The sequence below is a fragment of the Nansenia antarctica genome (assembly GCF_963989245.1).
Source record: "Nansenia antarctica genome assembly, chromosome: 4".
NCBI lineage: Eukaryota > Metazoa > Chordata > Actinopteri > Argentiniformes > Microstomatidae > Nansenia > Nansenia antarctica.
The window spans coordinates 9,915,399-9,938,500 of NC_137689.1; the positions used below are offsets into that span (position 1 = coordinate 9,915,399).

The following is a 23,102-nucleotide window of genomic DNA, read 5'->3' on the forward strand; positions in this document are numbered from 1 at the left end:
TGGCATTCCTCCAAAGCTGTATTGAATGTGTTTTCCCCCGACCATTCTATTAAGCTATCTCCGCCAAGCTCTCTTGGTGCAGGTATCAGGAAAGATATCAAGATAATGAGCTCATATTCTTCTCCCCCCAGCCCCTTAGTTCGCCTGCTGCTCTATTTGGTTGCACAACTCTCTCAAGCCAATTTGAATCTTTGTTTAGCGTGGCGTGGATCTTGGCCGGTGGGTTGATATTATTACTCCAGAGCTGGCCGAATTCAGATTCACTTTCAATTGAAATTTTGGTTAGGAGGAACCACAGAGCGAGCACCTCTCGTTTCAGGCTGGAGAGGGAACGAGACCAATCAATAGCAGTTAAAAAAGCTCTGTGTGGCAATTTAACAACTTGTTTACGAACTGCGGGTCTGGGGTCCGAGACGGGGAGAACGCTAGACCAGAAAGTGTCCCGAGAGGATGTTGCCCTCAAAACCCATTCCATGTTATGTCTTTTAGAATTAAATGTGAAGCATGTCGTTTCGCCTGCTGCTGCTGCTGCACTCTCTGGCCACACTGAAAATGTGTAAATGTGAAACATGTACATATATTTGGCCTATGCTATAGCATGAATAACATACAGCATGCTACATTTTCTTAAACTGCATTTATGTGCATGTCCTCGTAAACAAACAGAACATTATAGTACTGTAGGAACATAAAGGCTGTTGATCCACATTTTAGAGAGCGCTTTGTTTGAACCAAAACAGCGCTCTTTGTCATGTGATCTCATTATCAAGGCCATTTGTCATGACCATTAGTGGATATAATTACTATAAGTCTGTGATTTTTTGTTTTGATGTTTTGTTCTGGTGTAATGTGGCAATTCTGTTATGCACTCACAGGAAATGAGTCAACAGATAACAAAAATGGTTCATGTCAGGTCCCCTGGGCGGCGACATCACTGGTGATATCCTCCATGTCTGATTGTGGACATCATATTATTCAAATGTAGTTGAATGAGGTAATGAGAGGAGCCGAGCATCTTGAGAGATACAAAACAGTTAGGCTATAGAAATGAATATTATATTTCATATTCTCCTGCTTGACTGAGCCCAACTCAGACTTCAAATCGAGTCTCATGGATGAATAAAATGTGTGCGCGCATGTGTGTGTGTGTGTGTGTGTGTGTGTGTGTGTGTGTGTGTGTGTTCCGCCCTCCTTCTGGCAAGTAGGAAATAGTATCCTCCATAATCTAGTTGGAAAAAAATAAGTTGTATTTGTCATATCTTGGAAAGCAGATAGCCAATGCTAATGCCAACAGTTAAAGGCCGTCAATAAGCCTGACAATATGTTATTGCTGTTGGTATGATATGTTGGATGACATTTTAATGAATCAATCAAATGTTTATATGTGTCTGTTTCAGTTAAAACATGTGTTTAAAGGATACAACTTCACCCAGAGCGTTATGCATGCCCTACAGATACGCCTCAAGCAGCCCACTGTACTAACACATTTATCAAATAGCCTATTTGATTTTGAACCGACGCAACCGCAAGACCTATACATAAATAATGTGCATTAGTGTTGGAATGAGAAACCAACGGACGGACATCACGTGGGGCCGGGGTTCCCCTGAGGATTCCCCGTTAGCTGGAAAGGCCGCGCCCCCCCTCGAGCGCAGCGGCGCTGTCCCGCACCCGGTGCTGCTGTCAGAAACGGTGAACGGAGGCGCGCACTCGAGCTCCAAGAGCCTCTTCGGAAGGGTACCACTGACTGCTGCAGCCGGAGAGACCAGACAGAGAGAGACTTAGCCAAAGTTAAGTAGGTAGAGACATGTAATTGCACCACAGCAATTAGCTTTTTCATGAATTAAATGGAAGTTTTTTAGATGTCATGATATAGACATTTTGGAAATGGTTTAGGGTCCTAGAAATAGAATGATAGCATAAAACCACCGTTAAGTGTGGTTTTAACTGACGGCACAGCCATGCTTTGGATTATTCTGATATCCTATTGTCTGACATCCGTATTTGGGAATAAAACCGAGGAGCGAATAGTACCGTTCTTTCACGGACATGTATTCGAGAACTCCGCGCCGGGGTCCAAAGTGAACGGACTCAGCATCCCGGTGGGGCGGGTGGACTCCTCGCAGAGATGGTGCTCCAACTCGGGGGGCATGCACCTGAAACTCCTGGGAGACGGGAGTGAAGATTTCCGCGTCTTTGCGCACCACAAGCGCGGACACATCTTGTTAAAAACCTCGGGGGTCCTGGACAGAGAGGAGCGCTCCGAGTACACTCTCAGCCTGGGTCTGTGCTGCCAGAGCTGCGCATCAGGGGGGGCTGACCCGGTGCCGGTGGTCGCCGAAGTGGCCTCCGTGAAAGTGGACGTGTTGGACAGCAATGACCACGAGCCCACCTTCCGTGACACCGATATCAAACTGAGTCTGGACGACGCCACCGCGCTGCGCTCCGTGGTGTACAAGGTGACGGCCGAAGACACGGACAGCGGGAAAAACGCCGAACTGATTTACTTTGCGCTGCCGAAAAACGGTAGTTTCTATGTGGTGCCCAAAACCGGAGATATCCTTCTGGTGGACTCGATATTGGGTCTGGCGTCCCCTATAAAGTTTAACGTGTTTGCCAGGGATCACGGGTGGCCCTCGCGGACCAGCCGGAGTATTGGAATCGAAATCAATCTCAGGCAATGGCCATCAGCGGTTCCCCCTCCGCCGTCCCGTGGCGAGATGAATAACGGGCCGCCCCGGAGGTCGAGGTCCCTGTTGGTCTCGGACAGCCCGGTGGTGATCAATGTGTCCGAGGACGCCAGTATCGGCTCGGTGGTGATGAACTTGAACCCGGTGAGATTTCAGACGGCCAGTTTTGAGTTGATGTATCCCGACGCGGAGACTTCGCCGGTCACCGTGAGTCGGGACAGCGGAGATATAGTTATTTCCCGGCGCCTCGATCGGGAGACGGATCCAATTGTAGAGATTACCGTTAAAGTCCAAGATAAAAGAGGTAAGCGTAATTTTTACGCCATGTACATATATAGGCCTATATATAACGGAGATATAATCTGTTTAGTCCTATATCCAAGTTAAAGTGGAGAGACAATATATATATATATGCACACACACACACACGCACGCACGCACGCACGCACGCACACACACACACACACACACACACACACACACACACACACACACACACACTCTCTCTCTCTCTCTCTCTCTCTCTCTCTCTCTCTCTCTCTCTCTCTCTCTCTCTCTCTCTCTCTCTCTCTCTCTCTCTCTCATTAATCCAGGTGGTGTAATGTTTTCTTGGCACACTTTTGGCCTGTCAATACCAATAAATTATCGTTTGAATGCCACAGCCTATTTTAGTATTGTTGCTGACCATGTGCATATATCCCTTCATGGCCACAATGTACCCATGTTCTAATGGCTACTTCCAGCATGATAATGAACCATGTCACAAAGCAAAAGACGTCTCAAACTGGTGTCATGGACATGACAATGAGTTCAGTGTTCTTCAGTGGCCTTCCCAGTCGCCGGATCTGAATCCAATGGAACACCTTTGGGATGTGGTAGAAAGTTTATGGCTATATATGAGTTGATAGTATATTTTTGTTTAACGTAGGCCTATTTGTTTAGGTCTACATTCTGACGTTTGGGAGACAGTCTGTCGAGGGGACTGGCGGGACAATTATGTTAGATTGAGATAGATAATCCCGTTACAACGGGACGCTTATTTTGTGTGTCTTTCATTGTTTGTAGCAATACAGTGACACAATTCCTCTGGTATCTCAGTTTAAGTGAAGAAATGTGTTATACACATATGGAATTTGTTGTTTATGTTGCTATCCACTTCTTTTTGTAAGAGGGTTACAAAGGGGATATTCGGCTCCCTTTGAGGCAGAGCTCTCCGTGGAAAAATAAACCGCAGGCGCGCAAATTACGCACGGAGAGGCTTGAGAATTGTTCAATGTTGTCCTCAGAAATAACGCGTTGAACTAAGTAATATATACAGTTGAAGCTAGTCAAATGCTTTAGAATTGAGTCACATTGCAGTTTAATGTCTAGGCTAACGTGACTGCGTATCTGTCGGCAGATAGGCTATACCCTCATTTCACAGGAGGCGCGCTTCTGTAAGGTTCATTATCATAGCGGATAACGGTCTATTGTGGTGGTGCTGTTGTTGAGAGTCTGTAGTGCCGTAGACCATATATTGCTTCTGCTTGTAAAGTGGTGACGTTAGAATTATAAGGTTCTATCTCCATTTTGGTCCAAATTGAGTTTTTTACATAATCTGATCCATTAGGTGTTTATTAATGCCTGTGTCGTGTTATTTTTTTAAAAATGTTGACATTTTTGAGTTAGTAATTCATAAAATACAAAGGTTCCATCTCACAAAACATAATGGAATGTAAAAACTTTGACGCTCAATATCTCTGAACTACCCTAAACGGAGTTAGAACCTTATCATTCTAAACGGAGATAGAACCTTATCATTCTAAACGGAGATAGAACCTTATCATTCTAAGATCACGTGCTGTTGTTGAGAGTCCACTGCAAGTCTGCAGTGCCGTAGACCATATATTGCTTCTGCTTGTAAAGTTGCGCGTAAGCTTATATGGAGTTAGACAGGACTTGGGTGTTATGATATATCATTATTGTTGGCTACCCGAATACCATATTGACTTACAACAGTCTTTCAGGCACTGTGGTTTAATGTGATGGTGTGACTATTTGGTTTTTAAATGCGGGACATAGCCTAACTGACTACCTCTAAAAATGCACAGCTGGATGTGATTAGTAATGTGTTGATATGACGTGAATAAAGTGGGTGTGAAATTCAAAATTGCTTTCATACTCAGTCGTATATTTATATAGGCCTCTACCCTAATTTAGATTACACTGTGCTGTTATAGCCTACTTTTTCTCATCACGAACAATTGCTCAGTTACCGTGCAAGCTGTGGGCATGATGAGATAAAAAAAGTGCTATATTTTACCCAGCTGTTCTGGAGTGATGAGGGGATTACACAACGCCTGCATAGATGCGGGTCACCCAGCCAGCGAACAATGAACAGGGGGATCGGTGGCTCTGTGCTTAACGCTGGCGCGCTTTCCTCTGGCATTTAGCATTGCGATGGAATTTTGGAAACATGTAATAATAATACATGCCTTGCAGAAGAATGCACACTTTCTCTTTTCCATCCATGAAAGGTTGTGAACTAATGTCTATGTGGCGAAAGAGGTACAGGGTCTGTCTGTGTGTCAGTTGCATCAGTGTTCCGAACAGATTTCATACTTGAAGTGACTTAATGGTTGCCACGGAAGTTAATTGGTGTGTGTGCGTGTGTGTTTCTGTGTGTGTGTGCGTGTGTGTTTCTGTGTGTGTGTGTGTGTGTGTGTGTGTGTGTGTGTGTGCGTGTGTGTGTGTGTGTATGTGTGTCTGTGTGTCTGTCTGTCTGTCTGTCTGTCTCTCTCTCTCTCTCTCTCTCTCTCTCTCTCTCTGTGTATGTGTGTGTGTCTGTCTGTCTGTCTCTCTCTCTCTCTCTCTCTCTCTCTATCTGTGTGTGTGTGTGTGTGTGTGTGTGAGACGTGTGTGACGCACGCGCGCGCGCGGGACGAGGAGCGACGCGACGTGAATGTGGCTGGAGTCTAATCCGTCCTGAGTGGAGATTCTGCTCGACCTTGCTCCATCTGCTCGCATTATCCTAAATTTCATCATTCTAATTTCGGGGATTTAGAATGGCACCGCTGTCGAGTGCCTGTGCTGTGCCTCGTTTCTTCGAGGATAGAGGCCTTCCAATCCCTGGCAGTGTGTGTGTGTGTGTGTGTGTGTGCTTTACTGCTCTTTGGCGCACACATCTGTGCGCCCAACGCAGTGGTTTGCTGTGGTTTATTAAGTAATTAGTGGTCTGTTAGGTGTCTTTACCCAACAGTCAGTCTGTCTGTGTGATTTTTAGTCTTCAGGCTGTGTGGCCCCGGTATCCAGCAACACTGTATGAGTGTATGAACAAGAGAGTAAATACATGTGTGAGGAAACCAGGGATTCACAGTAATGAAGAAAAACAGCTGGCTTTAATCAAGTATGAGAAGTGTGTTGGTTGACCCTACTTATGTAACTCTGTAAACTAGACCAGCTCCCAACTGGACACACAGAGACCAGCACTCACACACACAGACATGTACCCATGTATGTAGAGCAAGCTTACATGCGTACTGTAATAAACCAGCCCGGAAAGGGCTCTGTCGGTTACCAAGAGAACACGCCACACACTCTGGAGTATTAGGCAGTCAATTATTCTCTCCATACAGCTCTAAAAATTCATAGGGGGGCATTCGGCAGGGGAACCGTGTCAGACTCATGACTCTACTCGTTATTCAACTCCCAGCAAGCACAAAGACGTTATGAAGACGTGATGACCAGAACTAGGCCAGATCACATGTTGATTTGGCGATTTTTACGACGTCTTTTCCAGGAAGTCATCTCAACGACTTTTTGGTGACCTAAAACAGCCGGTTGTATTCGGGTCATTAAAAAGTTGTGGAGATAATGTGTTGGAAAAGACGTCATAAAAATCGCCAAATCGACATGTGATCTGGCCTAGTCCTGGACATATCTGAAAGGTGTCATCACAATGTGTTAAAGGGATGCACATAAACACCAGGTGGATGCACTGCACTCTAATGTCTGCATCAAGGGCTTCACACAGCGGCCGTATTAAACACTCAAACAGGGCCAGGGTTAAGAAGTCTAATGCTAATGTAGTGAAGACGCCCACACTCCCGATGTTCCCCGACTATTAAAAGACCTTTGCAACAACAAACAGGGGTAGGGAAGAAACATTCAAATCACACACACACATTTTCATGAAAGTAATAAAGGGTTATAACTTAACCCGCCCAGCTTGGCGAGACCCACCCTTCGGGATCTGAGCTGATGACACGATCCGACTCCCCGGGGGAAACGAGAACTGTAGTCGGACCGTGAGCAGCACATGGCGACAGGCCGAGCACTGAACTCCAGGCTGGAGAACAGCGGAGAGCGTGTACACTCCCCTAAAGTCCCCGGCCCTCTCTGACTAAAGGAGGCACCTAGCCTCCCCTCCTAACTTCTGGAACACTTCTCTGTCTTCCTCACCGGCAGCACTAAAAGCATACAAACGACCTCCTGCCGCCCATGGGCGTACCAGCTCCCAGCAAGACGTAACCAAACTATATCCTCCAGCAACCCAGAATGAACGCTTAGTTCGCTCTTCCTTTTTAACCCCCATGAGTCCCAGTGTTTCTCCGCGCACAGCTGTCCACGGTTAGGCAATCAGCCAGGAAGGTCCCCTCCCACGACAGGTTCATCACAGTACTTTCCGTTAGCGGCGTGGCCCTTGAGGAACATACAGTCAAGACAGATGTCAAAGGATTCCTTTTTTCATCCTCAGAATCGAACAGAAGCTGCTGTTTGTTTCCTTCAAACTGCTTAAGGTTACAGTTTGACACACAGTTATACAGTTATACAGTCACACATGCCACAATCAAGGTCTCCACACCTCTGCTGTTGTTGATTCTCTGGCCAGGAACCTCTCTCCGGGATCCCCTAACAGTCCGTGTCTGGAGGGCTTTGGGACTCTCCAGGGGTGAAAGAATCATTATCTTTTCCTGAGGGCTCGTCACACACAACTGTTATCACCACCCCAGGGGACTGGTTTCCACTTGCTGGCTTGGGGTGAAATAGCCTTTTCTGTTGATTTGGTCCCTTCACTCTCTATTAGTAGCATCAGGAGGAATAGGTGGGGGAGAGGGGTGGGGCGAGATACTTTTGACTTTTAAGGGCATCATATAGTATACACATTTAAAATATAACAAATCCATTCAATCATTTTCATCCACAAATAGACTTGAGTCCATCTTGTGTTTGAGAGAGAGAGAAAGAGAGAGAGAAAGAGAGAGAGAAAGAGAGAGAGAGAGAGAAAATAATCTCTTGTTATCCCTCCACTCCTATTCCACACTCCTTTCTCCTTCTCCCTCCCTCCTTCTCCCTCACACCGGAGTCCAAAACACACAGCCCCACAGACCTGGGACCTCTGTGTCCTCCTTCCCCCCCTCCTCCTTCTCTCCCTCCCTCCTTCCTCTGATCTCCATGCGCTGAAATGAAGTCTATCTCTTCCTAATTGCTCAGTGGAGCTCTGTAATATGGAAATAGGAGGCCTCTTTAAGCTCTGTCTTGGCTGGGGCTACAGGCTCCTTTTGATATGTTTGGGCTCCATGTTATTGCTGCAGCGGGATCAATTAATTTGCGCGCCGAGAACGGGGAGAGAACACGTGTGCGGATCAAATACACGCGTGGCATCAGACCTCCCTGTCTAACCGCTCCCTGCCCCACAGCCCCTTATCTGTTCATCTCACTAGGGTTAGCTCACCCTGTCTGTCTCTTTTTGTCCCCCCCTCTCTCTCTCTCGCTCGCTCTCTCTCTCTCTCTCTCTCTCTCTCTCTCCCTCTCGTTCTTTTTCTCCATCTCCATTTCTTATGCTCTTTGTCTTTCTACCTTGTTCTGTTACTGTAGCGATACAGTGCCCAGTGATTCTGTCGTTTAATATATTCTTGAATATGTCAAATACTGTGTACAGCGTGCTCAGTATGTACTCTATACATTATTGTGTTTCTTTTGACTTCACAATCTCAATCACAATATCCTTCTATCTTTCTCCCTCTCTAGCTCTCTCTCTGGCTCTCTCTCACCCTCACCCTCTCTCTCCCTCTCTCTCTCTCTCTCTCTCTCTCTCTCAGCTGTCTTGGCGTCTTATCAGACCTCTGTCTGTCATGTGGACCTGAGTGATTGTGTGATCCTTGCCTCTCATACGGAACACGCTATGACTGTCAAACACATCAATATGTTGGCTGCATATTTGTGCAGCCGAATCATGCTCCGAACTGACACAACTCTCAATCAAACTGACAAAGAGACAGCCGCGGCCTCAGACAGCGCAGAGGCACAGGCGTCTTGATAAGAAGCTGAAGGGTTACAACAACTGGGCTTTGATCTTTGCCCCCCCCCCCCCGCCCCCCCTCCATTCTCATCCTTTCACCATGGTGAGTAGTGCCATGTAAAATTAAGGGCGCTGCCCTGAGGCCCTTCTGAAGCATGTGTGTGTGGGTGTGTGTGCCATGTGTATGTGTGTGTGTGTATGTGTGTGGTCTGGAAGGTTTGAGAGTAGAGCAGAAGACATTACTGTATGTTCATTGCAACATGTGACGGTTTTGACCACTTTTTTTTACAGGGTATGTTGTCTCAATGTGCAGTTCCACATGTTCCACATAACAACAGGCTTGGATTGGAGCAGGAGATGATGCGTCTTTATTTAATGGACTGATTCTGTCATCTCTCAGGAAATGTCTTTTAGTCTTGATTGAGAAGAGAGTAAGCTGCCCCTGTCAGGCACACAGCATGTACTTTAAAGTCTCTCTCTCTCTCTCTCTCTCTCTCTCTCTGTCTTTTGCTCTCTCTCTCCCTCTCTTTCACACACACACACACACACACACACACACACACACACACACACACACGCATACATACACAGTTGTTCACACCCACACACACCTACATACCATATGCTCTGATGCAAACATTCTGACTTTAACACACCCGACTCTAACACTCGCACGTACTATGCTATAATATAATGCATACATTCCAACTCCCTCACCCTCTTCTCTAACTTGGACCCCTTCTCACCCATACGGATTTCACTGTGACTGAGTGTGTGTGTATTCAAAACTTATCTGACTAACATCCAGTGGTTTTTAAGTTGGCTTATTATTACATATTCTCAATCATTGTTACTGTGATTGTTTTAGCATGAGGTTGGACAGAATCTCATGGTCCTGGTCTGCTGGTCTTTTCTGGCCTACAGGCAATGGTGGTCTGGGGGACCCTGGTACACTTGTGAACATGAATTTCAACATCTGACGACGCGTCAAACGCTACCCATCCAATTCTCCAATTTGAGGAACGTATCGTGGCATTCCGTTTTTCTCAATAGTTCCATGTTCAGAATATATCTCATATATCTCATATCGTCTCATATCGTTAGCCTCATAGCATCATGCTTCACTTGTGGTTAGCCATGCTTCACTTGTGGTCAGCCGAGCCATATTTGTATGTAGTGTCAAAAATGCCAATGTCCAAGAGATGACTTGGGCAGATAGTGATTTTGGAATGTAACAAGCATTCTGATAGGCTGATGGCATAGGCAGTAATGCACAGTGAATCAGCAGTGTTAGGAGAGTAGAGTTAGGCAGATATCTAAATTTGGCCAAAATATGGCAATTATGCTAAGAGGCTAACGTTATTGAACTGTATTCACCTAGTGGGCCTTTAGAGCCAGGTGTGTGGGCCCTGATGTGGATAGGTACATTCTACCCCACTGATTGCCCCCAAGTGGATGGATGGGGATCCTCTCTCTCAGGCCTCTGCTCCATCCTCTACCTACACAACAAGTGTCTTTTGGGGTTCTACACTGTTACTACAATACTACACTGTTGAAATGTACTCTATTATTCCCTTCACGTGTATTGTGTTGGTTTTGACGTGTCTTTATTTCCATAAAGCCCTGGGCTGACAGGAGGAGAAAGAGGTGTGAAAGGGCCAGTCAGAGCAGGAGGAGGAGGAGGAGGAAGAGGAAGAGGAAGGCCATGGATGTGTGACTGTGAGGCTGAGAGGAGAAGGGCCAGCAGTGTAGATGGGACTGAGCGTCTGAACTGACAGGGGCAGTTTGAGAGGGGCGACCCGTTCGGCAATGGGACTATTTTCCCATGAGCCTATGCGTCTACAGTGCACCTCGCCTGTAGAGGCCTTGTAGGGCGACAGTGGCAAGGCACAGGCTGAATCACGCATTTCTCCTCTTGTCCTGTCCTGTCCTTCTCATGGTCATACCATCAGGTCAAGATTATTATGATCATTTTCTTTTTCAGCAGGTCAAGATTGTCCTGAAGAGTCCTGCACTTAAGTGCTGACAGAACCTCAGAGTGCTGAGCATCAGAATTATATTATATGGCCAAGTATCATTTGCACATACAGCAAAGTGACTTGGTGAGGTTGGTATATAAAAACAACGATATATAAGCAAGACATAATACAAATAAATAGCAACAACTAAGAACAATAAATTATGCTGGCGGTGCGAAGCAAGAGGCAATGAGGCTCGAGGCTGTGAAGTGGATATGGGGCTTAACTTACAATAAATGTAAAATAAATAATACTGTCAGTGCATTGTACGTGTGTGTGTGTGTGTGTGTGTGTGTGTGTGTGTGTGTGTGTGTGTGTGTGTGTAGGGGGCTTGTTTGTGAGCCCTACTGCCATGGGGAAGAAACTGTTCAGGTGGTGCAAGGTTTTGCTCTCGATAGATCGGAACCTTTTTCCAGTTGGAAGTCTCTAGAAGAGGTGGTGACTGGGATAGGAAAGATCAGCGATGATCTTCCCTGCTCTCCTACTGGTCCTTGAGTGGAAGAGGTCCAGGAGAGATGACAGGTTGCAGCCGATGACCTTCTCAGCTGATGTTCTCCGGTGTAGTCTGCCTCTGTCCTTGGCAGTGGAGGCAGTGAACCAGATGGTGATCGATGACCTGAGGATGAACTCGGCGATGGACTCATAGAACATCGAAAATCTGGATTATGGGCTTTAATAAAAAAAAGTTGCAGGAGGTGTTTGAGTACTGATTTGAACATTTCTTTATTTGGCAGCGTATTTTTTTTTGCAGCCAAATCGTGCTGCTTATTCAATCAGAGGAGATCCCTGCAGTGTCTGGCAGCTTAAGTAATTATGTAACTAGCATATCTGTAGCCACTATTCCACCAGGCTCTGAAAACAGTTATAGTCCGGTTGGATAATGAACACACTAGTTTATTGTCCGCACATCCAAAGTAATCCAATTATCCAAACGAAATGTTAGGTAACAAAACTCACGGTACGGTGTGAGATTAAAGAACAACGTTTGCGTGTGATCTAAGGTACAGCGAGCGTGGTCAAAATAATGTTGGTTCAAAGTAGCCTGTTTCCATCCGCCCAGGTGCAACTAATTGTCTACCTAATAAACACATGGGCTTCCTACCCTGTCACCTCACCAAGTCAACATTAATCATTAAATAACCAAAAACATAACATAAACCATTAATCATGACATATAAATATAACTCCAAAGCAATCATCCAAAGCTAAAAGTCCAAAGTAAAAATGGCTATGACAATATCAATACACCATCATTTACCTATTCAAATTGTGATACATACTGTATGTCTTTTTTGTGTCAAATAACGTTTGGGGAGAAATGCTTATCCTCTGTGTATTGTTGATCGAGTAAACAAGTATACAGTTAAGAGGCATTCAGTACGTACGTACGTACGTACACACACACACACACACACACACACACACACACACACACACACACACACACACACACACACACACACACACACACACTCAAGTGTACTGTAGAAATCAACGTTTTCACTCAAAATAAAGAACTTGAGACAGACACCAGTGGTACAATCATTTCAATCAATCACTTAATCATTATCATCATTGTTTATGATTATCATTCATATAAGAATCGAATACGAATCACAATAAAATACCAATAACAAACAGACTTGCAGTCTTACTGAGTCTTACCAAACCAAAGTGCTGCACAGAAGCCGTATACATAAAGCCAGCCACAACATAGACAAAATGGTCAGAGTCGCTGAAATGGTGTAAAAAGGGAAAATGTTTTAATGGACAACCTTGGAGGTCATCAGCCACAGGTGCATCCCATTAGTCTAATCAACAGGAGCAGCACATCCCTGGCCCCGCCCCCTCAGACCCACCACCTCAACAGAGCAAATTGGGCAGGGGGAAGAACAATTACCAGAGGGTCAACATGTGATGTACGTTGAACCATCGATCACATACAGTGTTAGACATGCTTGGTCAAACAAACAAGTTAAGTACTGGTATGACTGAGAATTCAATGAGGCTTCACAAAGGAAAATCACACAGTACCAGAGACCCAGATTCCTTCACAGGCATGTATGTAAAAACACACAGCGAACATGGGAGATTTAAAGAGTAATTTAATTAATCGTTTCCCACAAATTCCATATGGGGGATAATTTACCACATAGATGACACAAGCTAACACAAACGCCTCACTGCTTTGTATTCATACAAGCCCAGTGCCCAGCAATCTGCTTACTGTTTTGATTGATTGATTGATTGAAAACTTTATTAGAAGATTTGCAGGAGTAGGTACATGAAAGTACATATTACATACAAGGTCAACTAACAGGATAAAAACCCAAGAAAGCCACTGGCTTATTTCAATTGGGGTCCTTGATTCTCAATTCATCGTTAACGACAGTATATCGTTTCAGCTTTGAAGGATTAGAGTAGCAGTGATGTGTAAAACAACACACTCTTCATTACTACGGTATAATATTATAGGAGGATTTACAGATAGGAAAGGAAGGACAGGAAGGAGGGAGTGTACAAATGTTGAAGGACTTATTGGGTGAATTTGTTGGTAAGGAGTGAAATATGAAATAGGGTGTTCTTCAGTGCAGTGTAGGAATGTGGGAAGAAGAGAGTGTTGGAATAGGGGAAACTTAAAGGGGCAATCTGGGATTCAAACAACAACAGAGTGGTGACCATGCCACATTTTTTGGTTACGCACACACACACACACACACACACACACACACGCACACACGCACACAAGCCTCAACAGGTGAGGACTCTGTTGTCACTGTTGCTGTCACTGCAGATTGTGTGTGTGTTTGCGTGAAAGTGTCTGTGTCTCTGTATGTGTGTGTGTGTGCATCTGTGCATGACTGTGCGTGTGTGTGAGGGCCGATCGATGCGGCTGACTGATTGAGCGTTTAGTCAAGTCTCCGTCTGCCGCAGCAGTGCCCATCATTGACCCAGCCTTGACTTTTCATGATTGAGCCCTGGATTTGAGCTGAGAGGATAGAGAGAGAGTTTATCTCTCTCTCTCTCTAGTCTGTATCTCTCTCCATGTGTCCATGAATGCAGCATCCTCTAATAAAAAGGAAGGAATTTGTCACTACATTTTGGCTCTGGTTGTTGTGCGGTTTGTGCATACATGAGTACGTGTGTGTGTGTACAATTGTGCGTGGGTACAAGTGTGTGTGTGTGTGTGTTTCTGTCAGAGAGAGTAAGTGAGAGAGCAGTGCATCAGTGGGCAGAACGAGGCCTGACATTAATCCTTAGAGGATTAATTATCAAAAGGTGCCGTGGTTTTTGTGGAAACAGAAATGTGTTAAAACTGTCTGGGGGCTGTCCCATGTGTAATGCTGGCACATTCACCAGCAGCTCAGCATTTGCCATGGTCTCTCTCTCTCGGTAGGAGCACTCAGGCAAAGGACTCAAATGCACGACTCAGAGACAAACATCTTGAATCAAAAGAAGAATATTCCACTAGTTTCCAAAAACAGGGTTGTCAAAGGGTAAGGTTTATGATGTTATAGGGAGAAGGCGGACAGGTGGAGTCAGGGAAAGTAGCACAGATCATACACCGGGAAAACAATAAACTCACATCACTGGTACATTCAATAAACATCACCGGTAGATTCAATAAACATCACGGGTACATTCATTTGGCACAAAGTACAAAGAAAAACCGGCACAGAGACAGAGGAGCACACAGATTAAATCCACAGGAGAGGGAGGGATGATGAGGGGCAGGTGACACCAATCAGGGCGTGGTAGACAATCACACAGGCGGGAAACACTCAGGGGCAGGAAGTGAAGGGTCTGAAACAAGAGACAGGGTGAGAATATCAAAACATTCATTAGAAAACAATAAAATGTATGAAACATGGAACAAGACTGTTCCAAAGCCGGTTCGTTGGTGAAAAGGGAAGCAACATAAACAAGATGTAAATGGTGAAATTAAAGTTATTTATTAACAGGGCAGACAACTTCAATTGTCTTTTTATCAACAAAGCGAAACAGTAGAACACAAACTATGGGCGCTGCACAAATCAAAGTAACAAATGAAACAAGACAGAGCTCCTAAAAGGGTGAGTTCCTTCTCCTATCTGTATAACCTAAACGGAAATGAAACCTTGCTATCAGCGGCTTTAACCAAAATACATTCAAAAACAGTCGCCCCCCTGCTCATAGTGTTGACTTTCACATAAACAACTAATGCCTTGTTGTTCACATACAATCAAATCATCCGTCCGGATGTATTACAGTTTTTCTCTATCGCTTTGACACGTTTTCTCAAAGCATGGCTCATTTTCTCTTAACTCGTAACACCAAAAAGAAATGTTGTCGTCAAATGACAAACACAGACCATCAGTTGAATAGGCACTTGTAACAACCAATTGAACACTGATGTGCACAATGGAAAACACTATGATCAGCGGAAAACAGTACTATGATAAGATTATCAGTAGGCCTTTTTGCATTTTCATTGTTACACTACATACGTACAGTAGCCTGCTATAAACTGTTATGTTTTCATACTCAAATCATTTCATACTCAAATATAAAACACACAAATACAAACAAATACAATACACAAATTCTGAAATACTGTATGCATCTCAGCAATGACAGTTGGATTTGTAAAGTGTTCGTCACATAGAACAAACCAAAGAAAAAAGAAAATAAGCTTCTGCATAATATACTCCACACAAAGGCCACAAGACCTCGTCGACATCACAGGCAATGTTCTCCCTGGCCAAGCTGAGGGGAAAGTATCGCCTGGCATGACGAATCCAGCCTTGATATACTTCAGATATATATCAACACAGAGAGCTCACCTTTGGCCCTTGTATTGCTAAAGCTATGATTGATAATTCAAATATTCAAATAGGTGTTTGCCCATATGAGGAGTGTGATTGTGTGATTGGTGGTTTGAGTTTAGCATTCTGATTGATAGTGTTTTCCATCTGAACACAAGAGATGTTATCAAGGAAGATTGTGCCAAATGTAGAAAATTGTATTGAGTGTTTTGTTAACTGTGTGGTTTAGAGTGGCAAAATGAGTGATAAGCACTGAATGTGTTTTTCATTGTGAAGAATTGGTGTGAGATAAAAATACACCAGTTTTAGGTTTTGGTCATTGTGTTTGAGGTTTGGATGTTAGCGTTAAAGCGGTAGAGAAAAACTGTAACAATGTAAGTAACTAGCAAATACCTCATTCAAGTCACACAACACACCACAAGTCATCCGACCCGATGTCAGACAACAAGAGGCATAGGGACGAGCTGGGGGGTATTTCATCAACGTCGCTAACGGAAAACCCAGTCTTATTCTGATAAGTCTTGCGAGAGTTATCAAAAATAAACCTGAATTTTCCTTTTCTTTTTTGGAATACGCCCCTGCTCAGCAAGCACAGCTCCCGAATGTCAGGTTGTCCAAGCGTATAAACTGGTGAGCTGTGCTGATTGCCGCACTGAATAGAACACCCCCCTCCGATTTAAGATCACCATTTAGGCCACCCAGGAGGTGGTTGGCTAGGACACAGAGACAGACACCGGTGGGCGTTAGGCTGCGACTGTAACAAAGACCACCATAAACTTCCTCTTCTCCCACGGTTCGACTGTCCGCTCATGCATTTATTTATCGCCGCGTTCTACTTCTCTCAGCCTTCTTTCTCGGTGTTGCCCTTTCTTCCTTTGGTCATCTCTCTCCTTTCTTTCTCTCTGCCTCCTCCCTCCTTTTCTGTCTCTCTGCCTACTCTCTCCTTTCTTCCTCCACTTTCTCTCCCTGTTTGAGCTCGGCATTTCTGCATGCCTTCTTAGTAGCTTTCCCCCTATTTTGGCCCATCTTCGTCTTGCTCTCTCATCTCTCTCTTCCTCCTTGCTGAGTTGCATTTCCAGACACACAGCCCCCTCTTTCATCCGGCTCTCTGCTTCTCATACACCCTCCCATCATTGATTGCCTCTCCAATCTGTCTCCTGTTAAAGTTTGGCAAAGCGATAGTGTGTTTCTCTGTGTGTGTGTGTGTGTGTGTGTGTTTGCGTGTGCGTGCCTGTCTGCATGCATGCATGTATGTGTGAGTGTGTGTTTGTGTGTGTGTGTGTGCATGCGTGTGTTGTGCTGGATCTGTCCTGCTTCCTGATTAGTTTGTTTCCCAATCTGCCGACCGAATCTGAGAGCAGAGCTGTGGCCAAGTCGCCCTAATTGCCAGACTTAATCAAAGAGACAAACGAAAGGATGGGAGGCAGCCAGTGACCTTTCACGAGACGACGCCGCCACGCTCTCCCCTTCTCTCTTCTTCGCCTCTCTAGGAACAAACTCGCCCGCCTCCATCCCAACGTGTTAATTTCCAGCCTGTCAGCGGACAAATGCGACTCTCCGTGTGCGTGTGGTGTGTGTATGTGAGAAAGTGTGGGTGCGTGTGTGCGTGCGTATGTCACTCTTTCCTGTTTCACATCCATGGCTAATGGCCTCAGCGTCTCCCCCTTTGCTAAGGAGTTGTTGGGAGCAATGGGCCACGGCAAGAACAACGGCCGGAACAATGTCATCAGCTCGTTTGTCTGCCAGAGCCCCCCCCGTCCCCGTCTTCTGAGCAGTCGCCCCTCGCCAGGCCCGGTGGGCCGTGAGTAATGGTGCGTCTGCGGTGAGGCTACATTAGCGAGCGACCTCTCCGTGTCAACAGCAGTCACTAATGGTCGTCCTGTGTAATTCCTCATAAAAGACGAGCCAAGCGAACGATCTGGTGGGAGGCACGGTCCCAAGGCGATATGGTGAGATGGAGACAACCCCCACAAGGCACTGAAGATTTTATTTTTTTTCTTCCAATATTGTTTTGTAGGCTTCAAAATAGCAGCCGGTATTTTTCACAGCTCCAACAAATAAGTTCTTGAAAGTAGTATTGGGCTGGAATATTGGGTTTTTCTCTCCTGAAGGAGGTTGCTTTTGATTTCCATGTTTGTTTTGTATGTGTGTGTGTGTGTGTGTGTGTGTGTGTGTGTGTGTGTGTGTGTGTCTGGATCTGGAACTTCATCTTTTCCTCTTAACCCTTCCCTTCCACAGTTTGTAGCTCGAGGCAAACATTTTAGGGCAGATATTGAGGTTGGAGGCAATTCCTGTGCCATTAACTCTCATGTGCTCCTAGAGCATTATACACAGTAGAAGCCTGCTGTACATCCACCCTCTACACCCAGATCGATACTAACTTCAAGTTCAGATTCAACTGTTTTTACCATTTTATATTAAATCCATAGGAAAGCCGACTCAAAAGGGCTCCTACGAGCACTCGGTCTTCATACTGCTGAAGCTTGGCTGATGAACTGGTCACCTCTCTCAGAGTGTTTCTCTGGGTCCTCTTGGTCAGAGACCAGAGACCAGCTCATGAGCAGAGCACCTCGCGAACTCATCAGGTCAAGGAGTTTACTCTGCCTTTTCACCACCCGACGCAATTAGAGCTGCTGAAGGGAAGGAAACTGTAGAAGAACGTTCGTCCGCGGCCTCCGCGTGCCAGGGGTCTATACTCTCTATATATGGTTTGTCTACAGCCAACAAACACCAGCGCAGCCCTGACTTCACCACCTCGCCCCCGATCCATACAAAGATCAGCACTAGTCTGCCGGTGTGGAGGAGAGGGCTGCCAGGCTGGAGTCTAGAAACACACTCCAACAACACACTGAGGAGAACACATATTGGCATGCTTTGACCTGAGGGAATATAGACCTGCAGAAAAACACAGGGCCAGACATTGCTGGGTAGCATACAGATAAGGAGACCTATACAAATGACTATTTTCTCCACGTTTCGACTGCCTAATAGCACACTGGTAAGAATATATATTGCAAACACCTCACACATCAGGCTCAGTGGAAACGAAAGATTCCTCATTTGGCCAAGTCGCTTGAAACTAATGACACTTGAGGACTCCGGGATGAAATTGTTCTAGAAGATAATCAGCCGGCGGGCAGATGATTGGACGTTTGTAGGCGAGAGAGATGGTTTCCCCAAACACACAACTCAATTCCCTACCGGGCAGACAAGTGAATCTGCACCTCATTTCTCTCTCTCTCTCTCCCTCTCTGTCTCTTTCTCTCTCTCTCCCTCTCTCTCTTTCTCTCTCTCCCTCACCCTCTCTGTCTCTTTTTCTCTCTCCCTCTAGCTCTCTGTCTCTTTCTCCCTGTCCCTCTCTGTCTCTTTCTCCCTCTCCCTCTCTGTCTCTCTCCCTCTCTGCCTCTTTTTCTCTCTCCCTCTCCCTCTCTCTGTCTCTTTCTCTCTCTCCCTCGCCCTCTCTGTCTCTTTCTCTCTCTCCCTCGCCCTCTCTGTCTCTTTCTCTCTCTCCCTCGCCCTCTCTGTCTCTTTTTCTCTCTCCCTCTCCCTCTCTCTGTCTCTTTCTCTCTCTCCCTCGCCCTCTCTGTCTCTTTCTCTCTCTCCCTCGCCCTCTCTGTCTCTTTCTCTCTCTCCCTTTCCCTCTCTGCCTCTCTCCCTCTCTGTCTCTTTCTCTCTCTCCCTCTCCTTCTCTGTCTCTTTCTCTCTCTCCCTTGCCCTCTCTGTCTCTTTCTCTCTCTCCCTCTCTGTCTCCCTCTCCCTCTCCCTCTCTGTCTCTCTCTCCCTCACCCTCTCTCCCTCTTTTGTAGCGTAATCAAATCTCATCCGGATCTGTCACGCAGCCTCAGAGTGTAGGCTTGGGATTGCCATGTGATACGTTGACAAAGCTACTGGATGAAAGGAAGGAGACTGAGTCTGAAGTTCAGGATGTGGGTTGGATGCTGTAAGGTGTGGGGGCTGTGCCCGGGAGGGCCAAGGCCATGGCTTGGAAAGCCTCCAAGTTCACAATGTGTACTGTCTACTTTGGAGATATACTGTAGGTCTATAGATATTTATATTTGACACAGTTTATTGATTTTTAGACCGTTGTGAATGTGGGCGTGCAGGAGGCTGGAGGTGTACACAACTAAGTAAGGGATTGTAAAAAATAATGAAGAAAAACAATGCATACTGCATACTGATTACTAAAAGTAGCCTATATATACTGTATACTAACCATACTACATACTATTTAGGCTAAACTGATTTTGTAAAAATGTATGCTATAAATATAATAATATATCATATAATAATATATGCCATTTATTTGCACACTTCTACATTCCACATCTCATTCATACTGAGAAAATGTTGTCTGTAGCTCAACCGTGGTAACGGTAACTGGTTCAATTTCACTACAGCCCACGCCCGTTATTTGCTCCATGGACTTGTGGGACTTAAATTGTGTGCTGTGAAACCATACAACATGGAAAGGCAATGAAATGCTGGCATTTTAAATATACACACTTGAAAAATGTTCTCCTGACTGAACATACCTACTAAATATAGTAGGTTGCAATAATATGATTGTTCACAGCCTGGTTTTCTGGGTATTAAGTCTGCACCAACCATGTTCAAGGCTCTGCTGGGTTAGGTTGAACGGGTTAAATGCATCAGGTAGATCAGGTCAGGTAGGATAGATAGGATGGATCTTATTATTGGTGAAATCTTTGTTTAGCTCTATACGGCCCATGGGGAAGCAGACATCCAATGGTACTTTGGACAATCAGTGAGGCTCTATGTCTAATCAGTCCTCTATCCACAGTCATACAAATGCATGCACACACACACCCACCTACCCACGCACACACACAGACGTACGCACACACACACACACACACACACACGCACACACACATACACACACACACACACACACACACACACACACACACACACACACACTCATCAAACCCTTAGAAGACCAAGGCCTTTCACATGTCACACCCTTAATGCCTCTAACTACAATGCTTTTCTTGAGGTATTGATGAATTTGCCATTGTGAACCTGCTGTGAATGCTTCGACTTGACCCTGTGTCCATCCATTCACGCTGTCTCTCTGAGGACTGAGGACTACAGGCTGTGAGTTCCTCCATACAGAGATGTTGTTTGTACGGGACATTCAGCCTTTGAAGCTGCCATACTTTCAAGGCCTGCTGTACGTCCCAGAGCCCCAGGTGGTAAGATTCCCTCTTAGCGGTCTTTGAAGAGGTGCTCTCTGCAAGCAGCATGTGTGGTGCCTCAGAGGTGAATGGGAGACTTACGCTCCACTACACAACAAAGTTGTTGTTCAGGGTTGTGTTTTCTCTCTGTTGGGGGGAAAAAGTGGTAGCGATCGTCAGTTCTCCCTCCACCGAAAGGAGCAGTATGTAGCATTTGGATTGCATCACAGCCTACACATCCGTGTGTTTTCTGTTTTGCATATTCCCGAGAGTAAAATCGATAGCTTAGTCTCTTTTAATCAATATTTTTAGTTGAGTGTTGACAGGAGAGAAGTAGGAAAACAAATGTTTGCAGTAATAAACATACCGTATGATAGCGTTTCTTAGGAAAATAATTAGCGTGACATTTGATGAAAAAAAAAAAGCTCAAATATTGTCCTCTGGGTTTTGCAATAACAACACGTTTGTGTTTAGTGTGAGACACCTGCAGAGAAAACTCGCTGGAGCGATGGTTAGTGTAGCTCCACGGCTTGGATGATTTAAAACAGCCCTATAGTCCCTAATTAGCTAAATAAACCAAGTCATGAGGCAGCTTCAATGAGTCCCAGTCAAACGTTTTAATACCGACTGAACGTCAGCATAGTTTGCGGTTCATTTGTGTTTGTGTGCTTGAGGTCAAACATGAGAGGGAAGAGATTATTTTTTTCCCCATTTTCTTTTGATGTTACAAGTGAATGAATATATATCCTCCATCTCAACTGGCTTTGGGTGGATTAGTGAGGAATTGCTACACTTTTTTTTTTTGTATTTGCTTCACAGTAGATGATTTATCCTTTGAGACACACACAGTTATATTGTTTGTTCCTCGACAAGCCCATGTGTATTCTCAGAAGCATTCGGGTGCCTAGCTCCCACGTATTCTACTGAAACGCTGTCCTGAACTTTACGCTCCATACAATTAGTTAAATAAAACCGAATTAATCTGCAGATAGCCAAGTTGATTGTACATGTTAAGTCCCATTGGATATGCGTGTGTCATGGGGTACTTTGATGTTTGTGATTTATTCATGGTGTTTAGTTGGGGGGTACATGTCATCTTTTTGATGTTCATTCAATTAGTCTCGTGCAGTAGCCTGTGCGTAATTTTTTGTATTCTTCTCCGTTTCTGCTATTCAATTCACATCCTTCTTTTGCATGTTGATGTTTTTTTTTTTTTTTCAACTACTTGAGAGATCTCCGTCTGAAGTGTAATCACAAAAGCGAGATGTTGGATCTGTGCTTTGCTCGTTGCTTCAAGGGGTGCCCGTTCTAATCCCATTTCTCTCTTTCCGCTACTTCTCCCTCCAACCGGCTGCATTAGCATATTTCCTTCTGGTGGTGTTGTCAGAAGTAGAGCTTCTGTAGGAGTAGGAGTTTAGAGAAACCCACCTTCTCTCACATCTCCACATTCCTAACTGCAGCTATCGCTTTGCATCTCCAAAATGTGGAGCTTGAGATGCAACCAGAAATATTCCGCTGATGGAACTGTTGAACGATTGTAGTTTGTATTTATTTTCTGTATGTAAAATTGTCTTCCCTGGCGAAGATCAGAATAATCTCGATTTGGCACTGTTTGATGTGTGAGGTTGTAAATGCATCTCTCGCTGTCCTCCGTGATTACAAACATGAGTCAGAGGCGGATTTCGACGCTAGTCACCTCTCCTCCTCTCCACCCTCCTCCCTCCCGCTGTCTTCTCTCCTTAGCTCTCCCTTTCTTGCCCTCCTCTATAGCTGCTATTATCCACCACTTTCCTCATCCTCTTATGCTCTCCTTCGTTTCTCCTTTTCACTTCTCCTGCGGTTCATCACCCTCCCCTTTATTAACTTGTCATCAGGAAACATTGTTTGCTATGTTTTCCTCCGACATGAAAACAGAGGGGCCTGTGTTGAATCTACCACATCTACTTATACCAAGGCTGTACTTTGGCTGGTTTAGTTTTTCTTTGTAAGGACAAAGATACCGTCATCAACTCATGAAGGGTGGTGAGGGCTTTCTTTTGAGAGAGAATGCGATTGGTCTAGTAAGTCTTATTGGGTTGTTATTCAGTGTTTTAAACATCCCCCAAAGACAA

General features: G+C 45.1%; 1 protein-coding gene across 1 annotated transcript in view; it reads left to right on the forward strand.

The window, feature by feature from the left end:
• Positions 1-1,961: 1,961 nt before the first annotated feature.
• LOC308156916 (neural-cadherin) overlaps positions 1,962-23,102 on the forward strand; it is a gene marked incomplete at both ends in the record, with an annotated part of 211,415 nt that continues 190,274 nt past the window's right edge. Inside the window, one exon of the mRNA XM_080530369.1 lies at positions 1,962-2,994. Within this exon, the coding sequence (XP_080386495.1) occupies positions 1,962-2,994 (1,033 nt within the window). The remainder of the gene's footprint in view (positions 2,995-23,102) is intronic.